Below are 27655 nucleotides of genomic sequence, written 5' to 3'. Positions count from 1 at the left end.
CAAGACCCGCAAGTTGCCTAGGAATGACTACTCGCTGCTGGGGAAAACTCGCGCTACCAAAATGATTTGTTACAACGCAACATGCACACCCTGCAGCAAAATCAACATCATCCTCAACCAGAGGATGATGACTTGGAATACCCGATCGATCCACAACCTCGTTTTCACATTGTGGAACATAAAACAAGTAAGAATTCTACAAGAGGGTTGTCATACAAAGATCATGCTTCAACCTAACCCGCCCATGGGGGGACATGATAATAATAGATAATGACAAACGATACAAATACCACAAGGTGCAAGGTCATCACACTGATGATTATTTCCATTTGAAATAGGATACCGGGAAGCTGATATAGAGAGGCCTTCTTAAGAAATAGCCAAGAGGGCTCACAGCGTGCATGAAGAACGATGACAGAGTACCACATGTCATACGCTGAATAAGATAACAGGTGGATTTGCGGGCGGCGGTGAATCTAGATCTTCATGGAAAAGGTATGCTCGATAAGTGATGCATGTTGCGAGTATCTCTCCCATGAGTTAGTTTCTCTCCAGTGCGTCACCGAATATGTAAGCTCAAAAAAAGTTTTGAATTTTTAAAAAGAAAAATGAGATGAAGAAGTAAGATAGATGTTGTAGTGTGAAATCCACCTTTACTTACATTATAGTTCATTCACCAACCTCTTTCCTAATCTAGAAACAAAGTTTGTTATCAAAATCAAAGAGTTTGCTATCAAGGAGCATAAATTGAAATAATCGTTAGACCAATCCTCTAACATTCAAAAGATGCTAAAGGATGAGTGTTTGTACTCAAGGATAAATTGGTATAGACCTATGACATCTACTTTTGCGAGGGAAATGAATTATATGACCTTCCTCCGTCCTAGGCTGCATCTAAGTCTTATGGATGTGTTCAAAGTTGTTTGTAGCGACCAACTCGTGGATAACACGGGCGATCCCCAGTCGTTGAGTCTATCTCCTCTCTTGCAAAGAATACTCAAGTTGAGAATGAAGGCAACAATGTGACAAAGGATGCTAATCAGGAGGAGACTCACCCAAGGGCATCCTAGAGTTAAAACTAGCTTCTGAAGAAGGTTAATGAACTGCAGATTCCTCATATCCTTTCTTTTTCTTTCATTATTTATAACCATGCCCTTAGTGGTTAGCTCTAGGGAATATTATTTACTATTGAATATTTCCCCTGAGGGCTCCTCTTATATTTGATCTAGCTTATATGTTATTATTTATGTTACAAACTATCGGGGAATTTGCTTGCCCAAGTTTTATATTCACTGTTAACGTAGAGGTCCAGGATTCCACGCGTTGCTTTGGGGCAAGAAAAGGTTTCCGCATAGGAATCCATTATTTGTAATATAATTAAAAGGCGATAAGGATTCCTACCATTAGAATCCAGTGAAAGGAATCACATTGTAAAATGTAGCAAATTTTTTTCCCTTAAGTCGGTCCTTACAAATGATGCATGATCAGCGATAGAAACAAATTATTGAATAAAGAACAACACCTTTACTCAGTCCACACAAACATAGTTCCTTCAATCACATTGTTAGCTGTTACGGATGAAGACCTTGATGTGTACGTGTGTGTGTGTGTATATATATATATATGACGTATCTTATGAGAATGACATTTTTATGTGAGAACAGGATAGTGAATCTGAACTATTGGATTTTAAAATAAAGGCTTAAATAGTTCCTTTGTATGAGTCCCTATATCTTAGGTTCTTGTTGGCGTTAGTCCCTAACGTTAAAATTATGTTACAAAAACGCTTAGATGGCTATCGCTTAAATGGCCAAGAGGGTTAGAATCCATGACCTTATACCCATTACATGCATTGCTGTCCACTAAACCAGTTCTATTCTTTTGTTATAATTTGCAATACTTATGTATATAATGGATAATAACACAAAAGTTTAGTTTAAAAGAGTAAATTGTCTTTTATAAAGTAAAGTTAAGTTTTGTTTTAAAATCTAAATATAATAAATAATAATCAAAATATTTTGTGTTGAAAAAAATTGTGTTAAATTTTTTTACACGAATTTTTTTAAAATATTGAAACATTTTTTTAAAATGATTATAATAGTAGCAAATTATATATTTACTGTTATTGGATTAGCAACAAATATTTATTTATTATAAAAAATTTAAATCTTAAAGAAAAAGTTTCAAATGATTAAATAACTAAATAATTTTGAATCAAAAAATTTTGTTTAAATTTATGGTTGAAACATTAGATAGTTTAAATATTTAATAAATCAAATATTTGAATATTATTTAATAAACTCATTTTTATTTCATATTATTTCATACTATTTAATAATTACTTCATAATATATTTTAATTTTAATTTTATTAATATTATTAAATGCTAAAAATATTATTTAAAATTTTATTGAATAATTCAATTACTATATATTAAATATTTATTTAATAATATTTCAATTATTTAATATGACGATTTAGTTTATTAAATATTTCAACTATTTAATTTATTAGATATTTAGTCTATTAAACATTTCAACTATTATTATTTAATAAAATATTTAATATTTTAATTATTAATGATTAAACAGTTTATTAAGTATTTAATAATTATTTTATATTATTTTAACTATTTAATATTTGAACTATTAACATTTTAACTATTTATTTTAACAAACGATTATTTTATTAAATATTTCAACTATTATCATTTTAAGTATTTAGTTTGTAAAATAATTTGTCTATTAAATATTTCAACTACTTAATGTGTCAACCATAACTAAATTATTTAAAGTTTTAACTATATTTATTAATTATTTAATCATTAAAAGTTGAAGTTTCAACAAAAGTAAGTACTGCAGCAGATATGTATTATATATATATATATATATATATATATATATATATATATATATATATATATATATATATATATATATATATATATATATATATATATATATATATATATATATATATATATATTGTTGCAATGTAATGATTATAAGTAATCCATGGTCTAGTGGATTGAGATAAAAAGAGTTCAACCCTTGTTGGGACCAAAAGATTGAACCAAATAAAAAGAAACAAATTTAATTGTTTACGTGAAATTAATCATACTTAAAAAATGAAAAATGAAAAAAAATTAGCTGCCATGTCAGCAACGTTATCCCAGTCAGCTTTTTTTAACGAAAATCTAACCCTGGGGACTATCGCCAACATGAAAATTTTTAACGGAAATCTAAACCCAAGGACTAACGCCCACATGAAAATGAGATATAGGGACTCAGACCAAAAAAAAAATACAAGAACTAAATTCAAAAACTCGCTAACTTACAGGGACCAAGGGACTATTTAAGCCTAAAATAATTGGTGGAGATTATGTGTCACTATTTTTTCGGTCTCTTCCATCATTTATTTTAATACTGGAGGAAAGAGAAAAAAATAATCACACATAATCTCCACCATTTATTTTAAAATCCAATGGTTCAAATTCATTCTCATGTTCTCATATCAAAATGTCAGGGGTTTTGTTTTAGGCTAGGGTTCACTACTGAATTTCATCAAGTTTATAAGCTTCTGCACAGGGGTTTTGTTTATAGAACCGCTTGTGTGAGGTGCCAGCTGAAAAAACCCACTTAAGTGCATCACACCTTACGCCGTATTGAATTTCATTTAAGTGCATGTTACTTTACAGTATTTCGTTTTCTACGTAAGTGCACCGTATATTACGATGTTTTACAATTCACTTATGCACATCGTACCTTACGGTGTTATGCAATTCTCTTAAGTACACATATCTTACAATGTTCCTTATGTCACTTATTCATTCTATTTCTCATTAATATGTCCTTATGTGTGTGACCATATAGGTAATCATGATATTGACAATTATACTAAATCACACATTTAATATAATAAATAGTGAGTAGTATCTAACAAAACTTCACTTCTACCCAAGTCACGAAAAATGTCACGTGATATGAAAAATCTTTATGTGATAATGTTTGTGTGTACTACTAATTTTTTACCCTAAAGTCTATATTAAACACATGGCATAGATCGTGTCACCCTTGTCTATCTTAATATTGAGCTCTTAGACATATATTCTGTTACACAAGCTATGGGCAAATTCCATATAGGCCATGCATGTCCCTCAACATGATTTGTGGAGTACCAATGAACCATACTTATGGTCATCCTGTAATGAATAACATTTGTTTGGAAACAAATTACTCAATTCCATGTATAGGGTGCATAGTGGTTTTAGGTTGAATGGTGGTATACACCACTATCTCCTTGAGAATAACTTAGAATACTTATATAACATTCTATGTAGTATTCTCATGGTGGGTCAATCAAGTATAAATATAGTGAAACCATGTTTTACAAGTTATTGATCGAGCGAGCTCTCTTGAAGACGTACACACTTTTAATGATGCCAGCTAGTCTTTGATGATAACAACTAAAGTCAGATATAAAGAAGATAATGATGAAAATTGAAACCAGATCAAAAGGGCTTGATAAGTTTGATCCTCTGATGATGACACCTAAATAGAATATAACTCAAGCCTCATCTCAAAGTTAAGTTCAGACAAGTGTCTACTAGATTGAAGTATCTGACAAGTCTTGAAGTAATGTGAAAGCTCGCACACACACAAACACTAAAACTAGTTTTAAACTTATTTTTTTCAAGAAAATATTTCTAAAAATTTCTTGAGGTCGTGTCAAATGATTTAGGAGAGCTGTTAGAAAAGTTTTGGGCAAATTTTTGTTCTTGCCAATCGATTGGTTTAGTGCAAAAATGCGCTTTAAATGTTTAGCACAACATCTTAAAGAATGACAATGGCCATATATATATATATATATATATATATATATATATATATATATATATATATATATATATATATATATATATATATATATATATATATATATATATATATATATATATATATATATATATATATATATATATATATATATATATATATATATATTAAAACTTTTTAATCAATTAATTTTAGGCCAACCAATCAATTCGTGTATACCAATCGATTGACTCATCAATTATGATAGATCAAGGCTCTGTTTGGCAACACACAATTTTGAGCTTATAGCTTATAAGCTCATATGATAATTTAAACCTATTTGGTAACAGTCTTTTCATCACGAGCTTATAGCTTATTTTGCTAGCTTATAGCTTATTTTTCGGACGCTATTGCAAATAGCGTTTTAGCTTATAACTTATAGCTTATCATTTTTCTTCCTTTTTTATCCTTATTATTTTAACAAAAATCCACTTTTATCCTTTATAATTTATTTTAATTTAAAATAAAATAATTAGTATTAAATATCTTTTATGTCATTTTACATTTATAAGTTAGTTGAACCGCTAATTTTATCAAACACTTCAATTAGCTTATCAGCTATTAGTGTCAATCATCAGTTATAAGTAGGGGTGGGAATAGACTGGGCCGAGTTAGGCTTTGTTAAGCCTGAGCCTAGCCTACCAAAAAATTCAAAGCCTAAGCCTGGCCTGTGGCATAGCTATCATAGACTTATTTTTCAGCCTGAGCCTGATATTTTCAAATGAATTATTAGCCTATTAGCCTGGTTAAAAAGCCCATATCCTTTGAACATATGTAAATACGTAGTTCAACTAATGTTTAAATGTACTAGAGAATCAAAATTACAATGAGATTAAATGTTTGTTTACATCAACTTATGTGAGCTTACATAGTAGTATAAGTTTTGTGAATTTATTTATTTGAGAGAACTTATGAAAACAACTTATGACATTATTCATAAGGTTATTTCAACCTTTTTTTTACAAGTTCTTCAAGATAACTAGACTTTAATTTTGTATTTTAACTAGTGTCTTACCCGTGCGTTCGCACGGGTACCCGTTGTTTTCGCGCATTGTGATTGAGAAAAATAAAAGATATTAGTAAAAGATTAAGTTTTGGGTAAAATTAAAAAAGTTATAAAAATAGTAATATTTTATTTAACAAATTATAATGAAGGAAAAGTTTTAAAATCGCAAATTCACGAATTATAATGAAGAAATATTCAATCAAATTATATAATTCAATTAGTGATAACTATTAGCCCAATCTCAAACTATCAGCTAAGGAGAATCGATTATTTTTTGCTAGCTAAGGAGAAAATTAATTATTTTGGCTCAATTATAACTACAAACTATCAGCCCAATCTCAAACTATCAGCTCTGTCTTGTAGGCCAATGAGAAACCACTACAAACTCCATTTATAATAATGATTCACTCAAAATGCATGATTAATAGAAAAATACTTTGACCAGTTACTTCATGTTCCCGTTAATATTCATTATTTTGATAAGTAACTTCGTATTCCCGTTAATATTTCAAATTTCTTCCCATTAATTTTCAAAATTTTGATCAGTAACTTCATGTTCTTGTTAATATTCATTATTTTGATCAGTACATCCTTGTTCCCGTTAATATTCATTATTTTGATCAATAAGTTCGTGTTCCCGTTAATATTCCAAATTCGTTTCCGTTAATATTCAAAAAAATTATCAGTAACTTAATGTTTCTGTTAATATTCAATATTTTGTCAATAACTCCGTGTTCCCGTCAACATTTATTATTTTGATTAGTAACTTTGTGTTCCCGTTAATATTCAAAATTTGTTCCTGTTAATTTTTAAAATTTGGATAGTAACTTAATGTTTTCGATAATATTCAAAATTTTGATCATTAACTTTGTGCTCCCGTTAATATTTAATATTTTAATCAATAACTCCGTGCTCCCGTTAATATTCAATATTTTGATCAGTAACTCCGTGTTCCCACTAATATTCAATATTTTGATCAATAAACTTCATTTCCCATTAATATTCAATATTTTGACCAGTAACTTCATGTTCCCCTTAATATTTAATATTTTGATCAGTAACTTCGTGTTCTCGTTGATATTCAATATTTTGTTCAGTAACTTCAAGTTCCCGTTAAAATTCAATATTTTGATCAATAACTTCAAGTTCCCATTAATATTCATTATTTTGATCACTAACTTCGTGTTTCTGTTAATGTTTCAAATTTGTTCCTGTTAATATTCAATAGTTTGATTAATAACGCCATATTTCCGTTATTATTCAATATTTTTAGCAGTAACTCCATGTTCCCGTTAATATTATATACTTTGCTCTGTAATTTAATACTCACGTTAATATTCAATATTTTGATTACTAACTTCATGTTCTCGTTAATATTCAATATTTTGATTAATAACTTCATGTTCCCGTTAATATTCAATATAATTTGATCAATAACTTTGTTTTCCCGTTAATATTCAATAGTTTGATCAATAACTTCGTGTTCTCGTTAATATTCAATATTTTGATCAGTAACTTTATGCTCTCGTTAACATGCCATTTTTTATCAGTAACTTCATGTTTCCGTTAATATTCAATACATTTAATATTTTGATCAGTAATTTAATATTATCTTTAATATTCAATATTTTGATTAGTAACTTCATGTACCCATTAATATTTAAAAAAATTCTATTAATATTCAATATTTTGATTAATAACTACATGTTCCCGTTAATATTCAATTTTTTTATCAGTAACTTCATGTTTCTATTAATATTCAATATTTTGATGATATTTTTGAAACAAAAATAAATTAATTTTAACATTGTTTAAAAATATTTGATGATAATTAAATTTTTTTATAATAACAAAAATCTTAAATTGACAAATTATAATGAAGAAATATTCTATCAAATTATATAATACAATTAATAATAAATATTAATATAATTGATTAAACTCAATTTACAAATCAAATATATTATTCCATATATAAAAATATTTGAATCAATAGTTAATTATTCCTATATATAAATATTTTTGTTTTGGAATTAATTATAAAACTATTTAAATCAATTGTAAACTTATTCTCGTTATTACATTTAATTAAATGGGTTAATATCAGTACCATATGTGCGTACCATATAATTACCAGTGTGTATCCGTAATATATTATTTTGTATTTCGATAGAATTGACCCATTAAAGTTTTAATGGTAATATTTCAATTATATTATATTATATATAGATAAATATATATATATATATATATATATATATATATATATATATATATATATATATATATATATATATATTGATTATTGATGAACTTGTTCAATTAAATTTTAAATTTTATAAATGACAAACAAATTGTATGATTAATAAAAAATATCATACAAATTTGATATTATTTACTCATATATTACTTATGTTTTATTCTATTACTACTTATTCATACATTACTTATGTTTCATTCTATTACTATTTATTCATACAATACTTATGTTTCATTCGATTACTTATGCTTATTAACACCCATAGTTATTTTTAAATATTTTTTTTAAAAAAGTCAATAGATCTAATATATTTATTTTATTTAATAATCTCTAAAAGATTTCATTTATATATATATATATATATATATATATATATATATATATATATATAACTTTCATATTTTATATTTTAAATAATTTAGTAGTATTAGTAAGAAATCTTATTAAAGTGAAAATAGAAAATAGTAGTTAGTTTTTCTATACAGAGAATGACAATGGCACATGTTGTATTTTAAATATTTTGAAAATATACTTTATTTTTATAATAATATCTATGAATTTTTTATCAAAAAACTCCATACAATATATAAAAGCAATGATATGCCTAAAACATTTTATTAAAATATGTATCTAATAATATTTATCCTTTTGTTAAATGAGAGGTTAAAAATCTTCTAACCATATGAAATTTGGTTTCAAAATTATGTTGATAAATTCATTATTTTGAAAAGTTTCTATTAAATAATTTTGAAGGAAATCAAGTGAGATAAATTATATTTATTAATTTTTAATGATAATATGATTCACTCAATTTTTGGTGATACAACATCAATATAATTGGAGTACTAAATATATTTGTAACGTATTTATTTTATACCAATTAAGATATTGGTAAGTAATTGATATGATTTTAATGTATTGATTCTATATCAATTAAATTATTCCCAACGTACTGATTTTAAGGTATGGGTCGTTAAAAAGGCTTTTATATCTTATAAAGTTAGATAATTTTAGGTAAATCATACAAAAGTACAATATTTACTCAAAATTATATTACTTTAAGTAAATCATACAATATTGTAAAAACAATATAATTTTGTAAGATATAAAAGTACAATATTTTCTCAAATCTAATAATTTAAATATACATATGATAAGTACTTAAAGAATAAGAAATCAAAAGTTGCAATCACATGCATTAAATCATAAATTAAAAGTTGCAATCAATCGATCAATGATTACTAAAGATAATTATGATATTTAACTTTTTTATAAGTAAATGATTTATGTCTTTTCATTCTAAACTCTTTATTTACCTAAAAAAATATACTGTTTTTTTCTTTATTCTTTGATTCTATTTTCTTATACATTTCAAAATTATGTATATGTTTTGAATTTGTAATATTTTATTATATTTTATATTTTTTTTGTTCGACCTTAGAATAAATAAATATCAATAATATATATATATATATATATATATATATATATTGATAAACTTAATTTTTTTAATTTGACCTAACTAAAATATTCTTTAGTTATATGAATTAATATACAATATTATGTTATTTATATATTATAATATCTATAATTTTTATAGCTACTCAGATTTAATATAAATATCACTCAAAGATAAAATCAATTAATCAATGAAATTTATTTATTAAAATTTGCAATAATATACCAATTATTTCCATATCAAGAAAATAAGTGTGCTGCTTCATTATTTCAACAAACCATACCATAATGCTTGGATTATTATGGATAAGAAGTTAAAAATTGTAATCACATTAAATCAAAAAATTAAAAATAATCAATCAAAAGTTGCAATCAGATTAAATCAAAAATTAAAGTTGCAATCAAGTAAAATGATTATGATATTTAATTTTTTTATAGGTAAATGATTTATGTCTTTTCATTTCAAAACTCTTTATTTACCTAAACAAATATAATGTTTTTTTCTTTACTCTTTGATTCTATTTTCTTATAAATTTCAAAATTATGTATACATTTTTAATTTGTAATATTTTATCTTTATTTTTTGTTTTGTTCGACCTTATAATAAATAAATATCAATAATATTTTATAAAACTAACTTTGTATATATTGATAACCTTAATTTCTTAATTTGACCTAACTAAAATATTCTTTAGTTCTATGAATTAATATAAAATATTATCTTATTTACATATTATAATATCTACAATTTCTATAATTACTAAGATTTAATATAAATATCACTCAAACATAAAATCAATCAATTAAGATTTATTTATTAATATTTGCACTTAAAATATAAAAAATTAAAGTTCATTCTATGAATTAATATAAAATATCATGTTATTTACATAGTATAATATCTACATTTTTGACAAAACTTGCGCAAGCATAACCCAGTAATTTCAAGCAGATTCTCCATTGTATATTGACACCAGCCAACTTGATTTCTACTTCTACAACTCAAACTTTCGGGACAGTCAAAGAAGAATATTTATTTCAAACGAATCGTATAGACGATGTTTTCTACTGTCTGCACCAGAAAAAATCCAAAACACATATTAGGACAATATTTAAATTGTTACTAAAAAAAGAAAATAGGGATTGGAAACAACCATGTAAAAAACGAACCATATACTATGGAGTGACGTCAATTGGTACTTCAGAATGATACATTACAAATTCAACCTGCAAATAACATGAAACGCCAATTAGTACTTCAGAATGATACATTACAAATTCAACTTGCCGCTTTGTCCATGAATAGTCGTGGGAATGACTGTAATTGCAAAAATAGTATAAACCAAAATTTTCCACATGAATAGTCATGGGAATGGCTGTGATTGCAAAAATAGTATAAACCAAAATTTTCCACGATTAGGAGATACTGTGAAAGTATGATGGTTATATATAGTAATGATAAGAGTGTTTTGGAACGTGGAAGGTGGAGGGCTTGGAAGACAGAAGGGGCTTGGAAGGCAGAAGCATTATATGAGGTCATTAGTGCTGTAAGCAGTTGTGAATGTGAATGGCCAGAGAAAGTAAATAATTTGTAAATGCGAGATCATGAGAGGTTGGAGGTTTAAAGTTCAATCCTACAATGGGAAAGGAATGATGTGGAATTTTGTGAGAAGAGAGGCTGATGTGGCATAGCTAAGAGATGAGGAAATGATAGACTTTTCTTATATGATAGATATAAAGTACAAATACAATATAAAAAATTATAAATTTATTCATATTTATTAAAATAGGCTGACCTGATAGGTTTAAAGGCTTTTTCTATGGCCTGCGGTCTAGCTTATTTAACTAAATAGGCTTATAAAATAGCCTAGGCCTTTTCTACTTAAAAAAAGCCTGGTCTGACCTGGCCTATGTAGGCTAAGCCGTAGGCCCCTATTAGTTGGTCTGCCATATTCCTACCCCTAGCTATAAGCTACTCCTCCATTCCTTATTATAACCAAAATTCTACTTTTTAGATACATTAAATAATTAATGTATTAGGACTATATATAGTCTAGATACATTAATTATTCAATGTATCTAAAACAGTATTTTAAAAACCAGACCGGATCGGCCGGTCGGACCGGTTGAACTGGACATGTAATCGGTCTGGTTCAATTGCTGGATCGGAAATGTCATTGAACCGGTCAAAACCGGTGTAAACCGTAAAAACCGGCGGTTTAATTGCATTTTTTAATTTTTTAAATTTTTTTATTTTAAAAAATTAAAACGACGTCGTTTTGATTATTTTAATTAAAAATTAAAATAAAAATAAAAGAAATAAAATTAAAAAAAAGAAAAAAATTGCAGATACGATTGATTTTGCTACGGATAATTTGATATTGAAGAAGGAAATCCCAACATTGAAACAATTTTTCCTTTCTTGAAATTAAATTTAGTTGACAATAAAATTATTTTGTTATAAATTATTCAATTAGATTATGTTGCGATTAAACTTTGTTTGCAATTATACATTATAATTTTGTACTATTTTATTATGTGTGATACATATGTTTAAAATTTGAATTAGTTATATTTTGTAGAGACTGAATCATCCAGTGCGACAGATTTTATACTTATATAGTTTTGTTATAACAGTTGGTCTATTCAACCGAATTATTCGGTTTAAACCGGTTTAGTCATGCGGTTCGACTAGTGATCCAATGGTTCGACCAATAAACCAGTGACCTAGTACCCTCACCGGTTTGATGACCGGTCTGGTTTTTAAAACACTGATCTAAAAAGTGAAATTTTGCTTATAATAAGGAATGAAGGGAGTATTAGCTATCACTCATCAGCCATCACCCATAAGCTATAAATTATCAATTAGCTTATCAGTCGACCGCCTTTATATATTCATTGTTTTTTTTTATATCAAAGTATATTTTGATAAAAAAATTATAATTAACTTTGTATACAATTTCAATTTTTAAAAACACTTTAAATATACATTCACAAAAAAAACACTTAAATATTTTATTTACCATACCAAACCAACACTTTTCTTGATATCTATAAATTGTCTAAAAGAGTGTTGTATTTTCTTTTAAAAAAGAAAAATGAAATGAGCAAGTAAGATATAGCTGTTGCAGTGTGGAATCCACCTTTACTTACACTTGAATTCACTCACCAACCCCATTCCTAACCGATCAACGGTTCAGATCAATCACCTCAAAATCATAACCGTCCATTTCGCAGAAGAGACGCACATGCAAATGGATGAACCTAACCCAGAATCAAACCTCATTCACGCGTCATTCTCTTTCCAAACCTGCCAACCTTTTCTCACTCTCGTGAAAATTTTCCCTATAAATTAGCCTCTCAGTCTCTCATTGCAACTCGTACAGCTTCGCACCGCAACTAGAACCAGTTCAAGCGAAGCCACAATTTCTCTCTAATCTTCTTCTTCTACCTTCAAGGTACTCTCACCTTTTCTTCATTTCTAGTTCCTCTTTTGGTTTTTGCTTTTGTTTTGATTTTCATGATGAAGTAGATTTCATTTCTCTATTTGAGTTAGGTTTTTGTATTTTTGTTTTGTTTTGTTTATTCTTTTGAAATTAGGTTAAGTTCTGTTTCACCGGTTTTATTTTTAATTCTGTTCGGTTAACCTAATTTGAAATTAAGCGGTTACAATTTCAGATCTGGTAAATTTTGCATGCTAATATGCTGTTATTTTAAAGAAATTGTTGATTGTATGGTAAATATTAGATTATTTTTGTCTGTAAATGAATATTTTAATTTGTTAAACATTGATTTAGGTTTGAGATTTAGGGTTTTAGCAGATTTTAGGGTTATGGTTGATTTATGCATGGTTGAAAAAGTGGAGTTTATGTGTGGATTTGTTGTTGATTTTTGTGTGGGTTGGTTTTGCAGCTACTAAAGATGGCAACAGAGACTTTTCTATACACTTCTGAGTCAGTGAACGAGGGACATCCTGACAAGCTTTGCGATCAGATCTCTGATGCTATTCTAGATGCTTGTCTTGAACAGGATTCAGACAGCAAGGTTGCATGTGAAACTTGCACCAAGACTAACTTGGTTATGGTTTTTGGAGAGATTACAACCAAGGCTAATGTTGATTATGAGAAGATTGTTCGTAACACTTGCAGGAATATTGGGTTTGTTTCTGCAGATGTGGGTCTTGATGCTGACAACTGTAAGGTTCTTGTGAATATTGAGCAGCAGAGTCCTGATATTGCTCAGGGTGTGCATGGTCATTTCACTAAGAAGCCGGAGGAGATTGGTGCTGGTGACCAGGGGCATATGTTTGGGTATGCTACTGATGAGACTCCTGAGTTGATGCCTTTGAGTCATGTTCTTGCAACAAAGCTCGGTGCTCGTTTGACCGAGGTTCGTAAGAATGGTACATGTGCGTGGTTGAGACCTGATGGTAAGACTCAGGTTACTGTTGAGTATTACAATGACAAGGGTGCGATGGTTCCTATTCGTGTCCACACTGTTCTTATCTCTACTCAGCATGATGAGACTGTTACCAATGATGAAATTGCTGCTGATCTCAAGGAGCATGTTATCAAGCCTGTGATTCCAGAGAAGTACCTTGATGAAAAAACCATTTTCCACTTGAACCCTTCTGGCCGTTTTGTTATCGGAGGTCCTCATGGGGATGCTGGTCTCACTGGCAGGAAGATCATCATCGACACTTACGGTGGATGGGGTGCACACGGTGGCGGTGCCTTCTCAGGAAAGGACCCAACAAAGGTTGATAGGAGTGGAGCCTACATTGTGAGGCAGGCTGCCAAGAGCATTGTTGCAAGTGGACTTGCAAGGAGGGCCATTGTGCAAGTCTCCTATGCTATTGGTGTGCCAGAGCCTTTGTCTGTTTTTGTTGACACATATGGAACAGGCAAGATACCTGATAGGGAGATTCTCAAGATTGTGAAGGAAACCTTTGATTTCAGGCCTGGTATGATCTCCATCAACCTTGATCTCTTGAGGGGTGGAAATGGCAGGTTCTTGAAGACTGCTGCTTATGGTCATTTTGGTAGGGAAGACCCTGACTTCACATGGGAAGTGGTGAAGCCTCTTAAATGGGAGAAGGCCTAAGTCATATCTATGGTGGGAGTTTTCAGCCTTTGCCTCTATCTACTATTTTTCAAAACTTTTAATATCGAGTCTATTTTTTTTTTCTTGTTTATGGATTTTTTTTGCCGCAGCAATATAAAAAGTGGTCTCTGTTTGTATGTTCAATGCATTTTACTTTATATGAATGTCAAAAAAAGAGTATTCTACCCATTATATTGATACATCTGTTGATTAACTCATGCAATTCAGTATTCACCCCAAAAATTGTTTGGTTTTGGACAGAAATATGTATAAAGATTTGGTATAATTTGCTTGTGAATATTGGTAACAGGTTCAAAATATCAATCTCTAATCAAGAACTTTTTGAGATAAACTAATTAAAGTGCAGGATTTAGTAAGGAGTAGTGCTAACAATTTTTATTCTCAGATTAAAAAAGTGTTTATCCTAATAAATATCTTAAATTTATCGTTTACTTTTGATCCATTTTTTAACTAAAGCTGATGTTACATGTACTCCATTCATCATAAATTATGACTCATAATGGATGGTCACTTGAGTTTTGTACACGTTTTGTTTATTTTTGTCTCTTGCTTTGAATGAGAAAATTTAAAAATAATAATTAAATTGAACAAATAAATGAAAAATACAAAAGAAAAAATGGGAAAAGAATCTAATCCATTAATAGAAGATTAACAAAAATTAACCGAAACAAAAAATTAAGCACACTAACTTTTTCTCTTATAAAATTATCATTCGCGTTAATTGAGGATGAAGTTCCACCAAATATTATATCGAAAAATCTGCATTTGTTATACAATCAATTTTGAAATGAAAACTGTTTTTCTATTTAGACAGATGCTTCATTTATATGATCAACACAATTATTGATATGAAAACAATTTTTCTATTTGGTAGAAGCTTCTAAGATCATCACATTTATTGATATGAAAACAATTTTTCTATTTGGATAGAAATTTCTAAGGAACAATGATATTATTAGTGAATGCTCGTCCGATATAACAATACTTGTAAGTTCCTCTTGAAAAGAGGTCAGAATGTCCACGTTTTTAGGGAATGTATCTAACTAGGTGTCCAACAAATTAAGAAAAACTCTTCCATAGCTTGTAAGTCAAAAATTTCATTTAAAACAACCATCAAATGTTCCATTTAATCTAGCGAAATCATGGACATTTTAAATTGTTCCAAAGTTTATGTGTTATCGAATTTGAGTTGATTTCTTGTGTTTTAATTTTTTTTAGATGACCAAGACACCGATTAATAAGATTATTTAGATTTGGACTCCAACCTCGGTTATAAGTGTTGAAATGGCCCACTAAGATAGTTCGATCAAAATGCACGAAGATAGTTCGATCAAGTTGTCTGTATAATAAGGACTTTACGCGTGTCCAAAATTTTATCATGTGACCGCAATTCAATAAAAGGTGTTGATGAATTTTCAAATCTTAAGTGTAGAGGAAACATCTAGAAACCAATTTAATTTCTCTCCTTCTAAGATTGCTATCTATTAACTATATTTCCAAAAGATAATAGATTTTGCAAGTGAAATGTAGGGTTGCCAAAATAGTTTTGGCCAAGCTAACTTCTAAATTGTCAATACTATGGAATTCATACACATCTTTTTGAATGTAAGTGTTCCATTAATTGATCATTTCTAAATTAATTTTTATACACATCTTTTTGATTGTAAGTGTTCCATTAATTGATCATTTCTAAATTAATTTTTCTTCATATTATCATAAAGAGGAATTGTGGTTTTGAAATATTATTTGTTATCTATATTAACTCAAGAAAATTTGTCACCCTCTCTTGGGAGAAATTTTGCACTCCTATCTCTGCAGGTAGACTTGATATGAGAAAAATCAAGAACATTAATAAAACAAGACATGTCACTCTTGAACAAAACATTATTAACAGACAATGAATCAATACTCTTAGACGCAAATTGAGTTGTGAAATAGACCGACCCGACCCTGTCTGCTTTGACCCAGGGGCCTAAAACATATAAAGGGGTTGAAGTGGGTCAATCCAATTACTTCATGGGTTGTCAAAAATGAGTCCGACCCATATATTAATAGGTTCTGCGGTCCGATGGGTCAGTCAATCCTTTATTTCAATATTATAGTTCTAAATTTATAAAAATAAATGTAATGGATAAAAGCTACATAACATAAGTAGAGAGTAATGATAAACTTAGTTAAGTGATATAACTGAATATTATCTCTTTATCTCACAACTATTTCTTTAACTATATCATCTTGAAACATATCTTCATCTTTTTTAACTTTTCTTTTTCAATTGAAATACACTTATACAATTATACCTTAGCTCAATATTTTTTCACCAAAATTAACTAAAATTATTTTAAAATTTTATTTTTAATGACCACTTATTTGAAAAATATTTTAAACGTGACATTGATATTTTAAATATATAAATAATTAAATAAAAGTTATATCAATTAAAAAAATCAAAATATGATAATTTAGAGTATTATTTTTTGTTTTGTTTTTCTTGAAATAAAGAATTAAAGAAAGAGAGAGGGAGAGGGAGAGGGAGAGATTAAATTGGCATATAATTTCACAAATTTAGTCATCTTCGAATTGGCGTTGGTCCCGTTCCCAATTTTTCTGCCGATTTGCGTTTCTCGAAAAAAGCTCAAAAATAATAAAGTTAAGGGCATTTTTGACAATTTACCACATACACTATATTAACCCATTTTCTCTCTTTTTCTCTCATAACTTCAAATCACCCAAAATCTCATAAAACTCTTCTCTCAATTCTCAAAAATCAAAAACTACAAAATCACAAACGATCTAGTCGGCATCGTCTTTGCATGTGATTTCATCCATCAATTCGGTAATCCACTATAACTCTTGATTGATGACTGCTAATGTTTTTTTAATTTGAATTAGCATGATAATTGATGATGATATTTGATTGTTGATCATGATAATTGTAATTAATTGATTGAATATGAGAATTAGATATGGTTTGTGTTGATAATTGTCGATGTTGTTCTTGAATTCAAAATTAGCACATAACATGTTTGATTGAATGAGTGTGAGAGTTGTCTTGATCATAATTGGTAGTATATTGAGTGGTGCTATTGTAGTTGCTAATTAATGATGCTAAATCATGGTTTTATGTTGATTTTGTGACTTTATAATATCATTTCAATATGTGAATTGTTGATGGAAGTTTATAGTGTCTTGATGTGGATTTAGAACCTCAAAAAAAGTCATAAAAATATGGTTATATGAACACATAGTTGTTGGAAATTTTTGGTGATGTTTTGGTGTTGATTTGTTGATTTTTCTAGTGCCATTTCAATGTTATAATTTAGCTGGGAATTTAATGGAGTTTTCATGTTGTTTTGACACTTTGAAAATGCATAAAAACATATTGACATAAGTGCTTAAGTGCTGGAAAATTCGGCTACTAATTGGTGATGTTTTAGCATGAAAATTGATGAGAATGGTGTGATTAAAAGTGTGAAATGCTGGAAATTTTACCTGTGCCATGAACATGTGAATTTTTGAATGTTGGAATTGGTTTGTTGATTGATAACACTTGTGTAAATTGTTGGAAACTCTTTGTTGTTAATAATGTTGCATAAACGTGGTGTTGGCGGATTGTTGTGCTCACTACTTGCCTATTGATAGATGTTGGAATTATGTTGGTGATAAAGGCTTGAAATTCGTTTCATGAAGGCTCAATTTTTGGTTGTTGCTAATTTTGTAAATGGTATTTGAAATTACTTTGTAAAAAGTGAATTGGTGTGGATTATACTTGTTTGTTTGCCACTTGAAAACTATGTTTGTATGCTTAAACTTTAATCACACATATGTACTATCTCTTGCTAAATGCCTTGATCCATTCTCTTGTGTTCATGTATGTTTCAAATGACTTTGTGGGACTGTTTTCATGCACTTTTACTTTTGGTGCAGCAAGTTTGTGGTTCAAATACACTACACTTCCCATCGATAAATTTAAAAAAAAACATAGTATTTTTTATGCATTTGTAACAAAACTTGTTGGCATTGCTTGTGGATTGTTTCTAAGTGATAAAATGTTGTTTCCATGTGCCTTCAATTGATTCTGAGTTGCTGCATTTTTCTATTTTATGTTTTCATCGTGTTTTGCTCGGTTTTGACATTTACACGCGTCATGTCGGCTTTGTTTCAATTTGTCATATCTTTTGATCTATGATGAATTTTTGAGCATGCGAAAAATGTTTTCCATATGAATTAATATTTTCAGAGCTGATGGTGCAGTTTATTTTCGGTTTCGACCGATTTCTTTTACCGTTTTTGCTACTGCCCCTATTCCGAAAGTCACATTTCTGGGCCGATTTTGTAAATTCTGATTGCATATTTGATTTCTTTAGCACATTTATAGCTTACCATGAAGTTTTGGCTTAATTCCGACAAAGTTGGTTCTTACCGTTTTTACCCGGTCTCGCCGTTTCGGTGTACCGTTTTGCTTGTAAATATTTGTTTTGGCTTCCGTAATTTTAGTGTACATATTTGATAGGCTTTTGATTGCTATTCCATGTTACAATTTCATTTTTGCTTAACTCATGCTTAAAAAGTATATTAAATACCGTATTTTCGCTTTAAACGTGTGTATTTTTGTCTTTGTCTGCATTCCGCACTCTTGCATTCATTTGTTACATATTTTTGACACATTTTGTACATACTTCCTTATGTGTATAGCTGTTTCCCTGTCAACTTTTTATTCGCCTCTTACCGCGTTTATATTTTCTACTCCATATTTCATTTTCGGTTTAGTTTATAATACAATAACGCAATTCTGATTGCAGTGTCTTGTTATCTTTAACGTGTGTGCTAATATGCAAGGTAACGTGGAGGCTCTGGTCAATAACTACTCTTGTGTTCCGCTTTATTTGCGGGACACGACATTTATCCTCTCTCTAATTCGCGTTTCTACACGCATCCTTTATCATTATACTTGCTTGTCCGGATTTCTGTTTCCCTTGCAGGTGTATGGTATTTGTTATGCTCGATACACACGTTTGTGTGTGATTTACTTCCATCACACAGACTCTTGATTGCTTACGCGGATTTTAATCGGAGTGCTGACATGTTTGTTGTTGCTTTTGCTAGCTCGCTCACGGGATCTCTTGTTTTCTTTTGTTATTTGCTGCTGTTTACGGATCATAATCTGTTTGGTATTGATCTCGTTTCATTTTATCTTTTCCCGCATTTTATTATTCCGCATCATTCAATAACATGAGAGGTAGGACTTAGGCATTCATCTGGCCAAGCCCTCGAAAGAGGCTCTATTTTTATTGGTGTGTTTACGTTTGTGCTTGCAGGAAGTCCTAACAAAGGCCATTGTAAGTCCTCGAGAAGGCAAGCGGAGAGGGTTAGCAATCAACCCCCGCAACTTTCAGTCCCCAGATCGTCCCTATGCTCACTTTTTTCAAGTTCAGAGCTCTGGACAAGTCCCCAAGTTCGTCGAGTCGAAGGCCCAATGGGTAAAGTGAAGCGGGTTCATGCAATCGAACCCCCACGTTTCTTAGCTCACGTTGACCGACGTTGATGCTCGGTGTACGCACGCACCAATTTGCTTCTGCTCCTCTTTGCCCCGGTAACACAATGCCGCGGTTAAAGATTCACAGCTCCTTGGTCTAATGCTTGGTTGACTCGGGTGATACGCTCCCCTTGGCTATGGCGGGACCGTTTTTCTATTACTTGGCTTGCGACAGTAGGTGTTTGCTTTACGAGCGAGACTCGTTTGTGTGATACTTTTGTTTGCATTCGCTTATTCCCCATAGATTGTTAGGTTAGTTTAGTCTTGTACCCTTTGTATGACAACATAGGTAGCAAGCTTTTCCCCTAGCTTCGGTTTTCCTCATGCATTCTTTAAAACGCAAACCATACTCTTTGATTTTCTTTTCTTAAGAGCTTGTTATTTTCGCTCCATTCCCAAGCGTAAGACTCCAAAGGTCGAGTAGAGGAGTGCGAATGTAACTCGTTCTCCTAAAAAAGACAAAACAAACATAAACTAGTTAGCCGAGCTACGGTACCTCTGATTCCTCAAAAAGGATACGTAAGCAGCAGGGTAGGGTCCGTGCGAGTATAACTCTTTCTTTTCCCTATATTTTGCATGCATACTAGTTCAGTTTAGGTGTAGATTTGTTACACACCCATAGATTAGGCCATAAGCGTGGATCCCATCAAGTACGATGGGCGTGAGGGGTGCTAACACCTTCCCCTCGCGTAACCGACTCCCTTACCCTCTTCTCTGGTCGTGAGACCATTGTTTTATTTTTGTGGTTTGCTGGCATTCCTTTCCTTTTCAGGATAAGTATGTAAGTGGCGACTCTGTTGATTTTCGCGGTATCGACAACTGGTTGGGCTGCAAAAACATGTTTGGTGATTTTAATTAAAAAAGAGAAGCTTCAAAAATAGTTTTTGTGTGTGTGTTTGATTTATCTATAACACTTCTACAAACACCCTTGTGTCTTTACAATATACTGACTACTCGGACATGATCATGCGAGTTTCCACACTTCCTTTATTTTACACTCTAAAGCTTCAAGTCCTTTTACCAAATATACCAATCATTTAATCATTTTACTTGTGTCTTATGTTGGATGAGACTCGATATATCTTCAAGTTAACCATCATCATCAGAAAGTTGTGAATATTTCACTGGTGATTATAATCCTAATTGCTTTACTTCCTACATTATTATCATTATGACCACTTCAAGTGTTGTTACTACTTAAAGTGTTGTCATCATCAAAACCATGACATCATCAAGGATAAGCATTTGCTTATTGAGTCTTACTATCCACGAGCTTCTTGATTATACCTGCAAGAAAAAAATTCAACAACAACTGAGGGATCTCTTGTTTGGTTTACCTCTATTCCAAGTTAAGTGAAATTTATTTATGAAAGACTGGACAAATAAAGGGAAACACCTGTCTATTTACAATAATATTTTTTTCACCTTTACTCTTACTAATATTTCATAAAACTTGTGTTACTCCCTTACTAGTATTTCATCTGAACCATTTTTAAGCATGGATCCACAAGAACTTTCGACGCCTCTCCATATAGGCATTGTAAGAACAAGCATACACTCACAAATGAGTTTTTGATTCATGGCAAACATCACAAGCAACCAAATACAAAAGCATAAATGAATGACTCAAGACAATGGAAGATTATGAAGCTCAAATCACTCAGAAAATGGTATTGCATCTGTTAGGTCGACCAAGCAAAGCCCTAGGTCGACTCAAAACTAGAGCAAACTCAGCAAAACTGACAAGGTCACTGTTAGGTCGACCTACCCACACTCCTAGGTCGACCTAAACTGAAGGGATTTACAGATGTCACTGTTAGGTCGACCTACCCACACTCCTAGGTCGACCTAAACTGAAGAAAAGTCACAAAAATGCATTTCAACTGACTTTAGGTCGACCTAAACCTTCAACAGGTCGACCTAACTGGAAACAACTGCATTTAGGTCGACCTAAACCTTCAACAGGTCAACCTAACTGACTTTAGGTCGACCTAAACCCTCAGCAGGTCAACCTAACAGATTTTAGGCCAACCTAACAGGTCAACCTAACTGGGACAACTTCAACTCTGCTTCTGTTAGGTCGACCTAAGCACTAAAGTAGGTCAACCTAATTGCTGAAAACTTCCCAAATTATGTGTTTTCTCTGCTCCAACATACCAGCAACTATATATATCATTCCATGTTAATTATTCATTAACACCAACGACTGAAAGATACACAAATGCTTCTCATCTTCGTTCTTCATCATCTCCAACACAATTACACATAATCATTCTTGCGTTGCGGGTTAGTGATGAGTTTGATAACGTCCATGGAACGGAATTGAAGATTCCTAGTGGGTGAAGGTTTGTGGGGTTTGTTGGTGAATAAAATCTGCGGGTTTTGTCCTCCACGACGGGTGGTTCTTGGGGGTTTTTATCAAGAGGCGTTCATTGAGGATTCGGCTGAGTGTAACGATTGAGGAACGGGGAGTTCAAGGAATCAAGACAATGCAGAAGGGAATCAAAATGAAGCTCTTGGATAACCTTGATCTTGGTCAAGATTAAATGGGAAGAAGATTCAAAGGATCGACATAATTGGTTTATCGTTTATCGCTTTGTTATCTTCTTTGTATATACTACTTTCAACATTAATGAAAGATTACCCAATTTTAATTTGGAATTGGGGGCAGACGTAGTCGTAGCGAGGACGGTCGACGAACTGCCTAAACAAATATCGTGTTCTTATCGCTTTTATCTTTTTCTTTTTATTCTGCTCATAATTGGTATAATTGCTAAATTGATCAATGATTCAAGTGTTAAAATTGTGAATTAAAAGTTCTGCATAAACATCACAATTCACCACATCTTGAATTAGCATCAATTTGAATATTGTCACCAAGTGTTTGTCTATTTGCTCAATCCACCTTACTGCATTGTAAATCAAAGTTTGTCAATCTAGAAGTTAATTGATATTCAGTTGTGACACGTATTGATTCGATAGCATATCTCCTTATCCGGAATTTCGAATATCTTGTGGTTTTGTAACACATATAACCCTTTGCAATAGCGGTCCGTAATAGACGCAAGTCGATTCAGAACCGCTTTCGCTATAGTCTGTAAAAATCTCGGAAAAACTGTGTTGGATCTATTCACCCCCCCCCTCTAGATCCTTAGGCCAGCGTCTAACAAGTGGTATCAGAGCTCTGGTTTATTCCGTGCTACGTGAAACACTTATTGGAAAGATGGCTTCCGGACCTAAAGGGGCTCATAATAGAGCTCCAGTTTTCAACGGCGAAAACTACGGCTATTGGAAGGATTGTATGTGTGTCCATATCAATGCAATTGATAGGAACATCTGGACAGCTATTGTCAATGGTCCATTCCAGATCACCATGACAAATGCAGCTGGTGCAGTTGTTCCAAAACCAGAAGATACTTGGAATGCTGAAGATGAAAAGAAATATGCATACGATTGGAAAGCGAGAAACATTCTAATCTCAGCTCTAGGAGTTGATGAATACTATCGCGTTTCCCATTGTAAATCAGCTAAAGCTATGTGGGACACATTGCAAGTTGCCCACGAGGGAACGGATGATGTCAAACTAGCTAGGATCAATACGCTAACTCAAGAGTTCGAACTTTTTCACATGGAAGATGGTGAAACCATCGAAAGCATGCAGAAAAGATTCGTTCACCTGAAAAATCGATTAAATTCTCTTGATAGACCTGTTTCCAATGCAGTTGCTACTAACAAAATCTTAAGATGTTTGAACAGGAAATGGCAACCCAAAGTTACAGCAATAAAGGAAGCAAATGATCTAAACACTTTAGATATCACAACTCTATTTGGTAAACTAGAGGAACATGAACAACACCTTAAATGCCTTGACATGCGTGAGAAAAGGACAAAGAAAGAAAAGAACATGGAGAAAGAGGTAGAGAAGAAGTCAATAGCTCTAAAAGCTTCGAGCTCCAAGACCTCAAAACGAGAGCCAAAGGATAGTGACACAAGTGATGACGAAGACTCCGATGATGAGGAAATGGGACTGTTTGTGCGAAGATACAACAAATATCTAAAGAAAAATGGAGCAAAACATTCCGACAAAGGCAAAAGATCGTATACTCCTTTATATAGTAAATACACTTTTGTACCAAAAGTATCAACTAGCAAAACTCCATATTCTCATCATATTACCTGTCATTATTGTTGCAAAAAGGGACATACCATTGAAAAATGCAAATTTAGGAGAATTTTAGTTCCTAAAGGAGTATTTCAATGGTTGCCTAAGTGCAACAAATTGTGTACTCACTACCAAGGACCCAATGAAAATTGGGGACCTCCCTCTTTAAATTAATCTTGCAGGAAAAGTGTCTTGACATTGCCGAAAGGTTGTGGTTCCTTGATAGCGGATGTTCAAGACACATGACTGGAGACCTATCTCTTTTCGTTGAGTTTCAAGCAAAGAAAAAGGGGTATGTCACCTATGGAGATAACAATCGGGGAGCCATACTTGGTAAAGGAAGTGTAGGTAACCCTTCTACCACTACTATAACTGATGTGCTGCTAGTAGAAGGTCTTAAACATAATCTTTTAAGTATAAGTCAATTGTGTGACAAAGATTTTAAAGTAATGTTTACAAATTCTGGCTGTACAATAGAACATACTAAGAAAAGAGACATTATGTTTAAGGGCTTAAGAGTAAACAACATCTATATGCTAAAGCTGATGAGGGCATATTCCTTGGTTACTCACAATCTAGCCAAGCATATCTGATATATAATAAGAGATTACTTATAGTAGAAGAGTCAGTACACGTGTCTTTTGATGAATCTTATGCAAAATATGTCGAGAAAGGTCTTTCATTTAATGGTGCAGGTCCGTCCACTGAAGACATTGTCAAGGATAAGGAAGACGAGAATGAAAGTATTGTAAAGAAAGATGCTGAGAGAGAGAAAGATGAGTCTCACTATGAAAATGAAAAAGAAAGCATCTCAAACAATGAAGACCTTCCCAAGGCCTGGACAAATGTGAAAGACCATCCAATTGACAATATAATAGGAGACATCTCAAGGGGCGTTACAACACGCTCAAAGATAAGTAACTTCTGTCATCATTTTGCTTTTGTTTCACAAGTTGAGCCGAAAAACGCTAAGGATGCATTACTTGATGAGCATTGGCTAATGGCCATGCAAGAAGAATTAAACCAATTTAAACGGAATGATGTTTGGGACTTAGTCCCTCATCCGGGAGTTCATCAAGTAATAGGCACTAGATGGGTTTTTCGTAACAAACTTGATGAAAACGGCGTTATTACTAGAAACAAAGCTAGATTAGTTGCCCAAGGTTATAATCAAGAGGAAGGTATTGATTATGAAGAGACATACGCTCCTGTAGCACGTCTCGAAGCTATTCGCCTCTTACTTGACTATGCTTGTTCAAAAGATTTCAAACTATTCCAAATGGATGATATTATATTTGGGTCGACTAATGCAAAACTTGTCAAAGAATTTTCTAAGCTTATGCAGAGCGAATTTGAGATGAGTCTCATGGAGCTGCTCAAAAGATTTGGAATGAGTGAAGCGAAGGAGATTGACACACCTATGGCAACAAATACTAACCTAGACAAAGATGAGAAAGATATCAATCTTGTCCAAAGAAATCTCACTTAAAAGTTGTCAAAAGAATTCTGCGACATCTACGTGGAACTCCTACATATGGCCTATGGTATCCGAAGGGAAATGAGTGTCATTTGGTAGGATTCTCCGACTCAGATTTTGCTGGCTGCAAATCCGATAGAAAGAGCACCAGTGGAACATGTCATCTATTCTCAAATTCATTGATAAGTTGGCATAGCAAAAAAAAAACAAGTATCGGTTGCATTATCTACTGCTGAGGCAGAATATGTAGCTGCCGGAAGCTGCTGTGCGCAGATATTATGGCTCAAGCAACAACTTCTTGACTTTGGTATTAAGCTTGATCGTATACCTATCATGTGCGACAACACAAGTGCCATAAACTTGAAGAGCAAGAAGCAACTAGCTGACATCTTCACCAAACCTCTTGCAACGGAGCAGTTCTTCAACATTCATAGGGAATTAGGGATATTAGATATCTCTAATTTTGAGCTAAATGCGTTTGTTTTCTTAATTTTATTCCTTTACTTTATATATATATTGATTATGCTCAAGCTAACATCTCTTTCAGTATGAAGGTAGTTCATCATCAAATCAAGCATCATTCCACATTGACTAGAGGAATATACTTCATTATACGAAATGATGACGAGATACCTACAATTGAGAAAGTGGTAACATGTTTGTTGTTCACTTCCAAAAATATCATTGATACTATAATATGCTATCAATTAACATGTTTATAGTGACTTCTTATATGCTTCTCCACCTATCTCATTTACATGTATATGTTGTTCATCATTACTCATAACATATCATGTTTGGACATAAAAATAGTAGAATAAGCATACATCTAACATGTTTGGGCAAACGTTAGCGAGTATTGCATTAGTTCATTTCATTGCATTGCATATCATTTCTGTCATGTTATTATGTCTTTTATTACTTGAACTTAAGCTTGGTTTGTACCTTTAAATATGTTTGGATATTATGCTCTATTTCTTTACTATTGTGTTATGTAAGACATTGTTTTGTTTAGATTATTTTGTTATTCTCTTCTACTATTCTCCTGGCTTCTTTCTTTTTGATGTTGACAAAGGGGGAGATGAGTTGAGAGTACGGGGGAGCTTACGCATACAAGACCGGGGGAGCTTTCGTCATTTAATCAAATGTTTGCCATCATCAAAAAGGGGGAGTTTGTAAGAACAAGCATACACTCACAAATGAGTTTTTGATTCATGGCAAACATCACAAGCAACCAAATACAAAAGCATAAATGAATGACTCAAGACAATGGAAGATTATGAAGCTCAAATCACTCAGAAAATGGTATTGCATCTGTTAGGTCGACCAAGCAAAGCCCTAGGTCGACTCAAAACTAGAGCAAACTCAGCAAAACTGACAAGGTCACTGTTAGGTCGACCTACCCACACTCCTAGGTCGACCTAAACTGAAGGGATTTACAGATGTCACTGTTAGGTCGACCTACCCACACTCCTAGGTCGACCTAAACTGAAGAAAAGTCACAAAAAATGCATTTCAACTGACTTTAGGTCGACCTAAACCTTCAACAGGTCGACCTAACTGGAAACAACTGCATTTAGGTCGACCTAAACCTTCAACAGGTCAACCTAACTGACTTTAGGTCGACCTAAACCCTCAGCAGGTCAACCTAACAGATTTTAGGCCAACCTAACAGGTCAACCTAACTGGGACAACTTCAACTCTGCTTCTGTTAGGTCGACCTAAGCACTAAAGTAGGTCAACCTAATTGCTGAAAAC

General features: G+C 31.7%; 2 protein-coding genes across 6 annotated transcripts; both read left to right on the top strand.

The window, feature by feature from the left end:
• Positions 1-12886: 12886 nt before the first annotated feature.
• Positions 12887-14893, top strand: LOC131630521 (S-adenosylmethionine synthase 1). Its single transcript, XM_058901299.1, has 2 exons — positions 12887-13056; positions 13511-14893. The coding sequence occupies exon 2, from the start codon at positions 13520-13522 to the stop codon at positions 14699-14701; it is 1182 nt and encodes a 393-aa protein (XP_058757282.1). The 5' UTR covers positions 12887-13056; positions 13511-13519; the 3' UTR covers positions 14702-14893.
• Positions 14894-17451: 2558 nt separating this feature from the next.
• LOC131630491 (uncharacterized) lies at positions 17452-24942 on the top strand. Of its 5 annotated transcripts, XM_058901293.1 has the most exons (3): positions 17452-17558; positions 19829-19893; positions 20041-24942. In XM_058901293.1, exon 3 carries the CDS (start codon positions 23482-23484, stop codon positions 24592-24594), a length of 1113 nt encoding a protein of 370 aa, XP_058757276.1. In that variant the 5' UTR covers positions 17452-17558; positions 19829-19893; positions 20041-23481; the 3' UTR covers positions 24595-24942. The 5 variants fall into 5 exon arrangements, with proteins under 5 accessions (XP_058757276.1, XP_058757272.1, XP_058757256.1 ...); XM_058901289.1 differs by having other exon boundaries at positions 19829-24942; XM_058901273.1 differs by having other exon boundaries at positions 19562-24942.
• The last annotated feature ends 2713 nt before the right edge of the window (positions 24943-27655 follow it).

Source organism: Vicia villosa, linkage group LG1 (genome assembly GCF_029867415.1).
Source record: "Vicia villosa cultivar HV-30 ecotype Madison, WI linkage group LG1, Vvil1.0, whole genome shotgun sequence".
NCBI classification, from domain to species: domain Eukaryota; kingdom Viridiplantae; phylum Streptophyta; class Magnoliopsida; order Fabales; family Fabaceae; genus Vicia; species Vicia villosa.
Note: the sequence above shows the minus strand (reverse complement) of the source record. Positions and strands in the feature narration are given on the sequence as shown.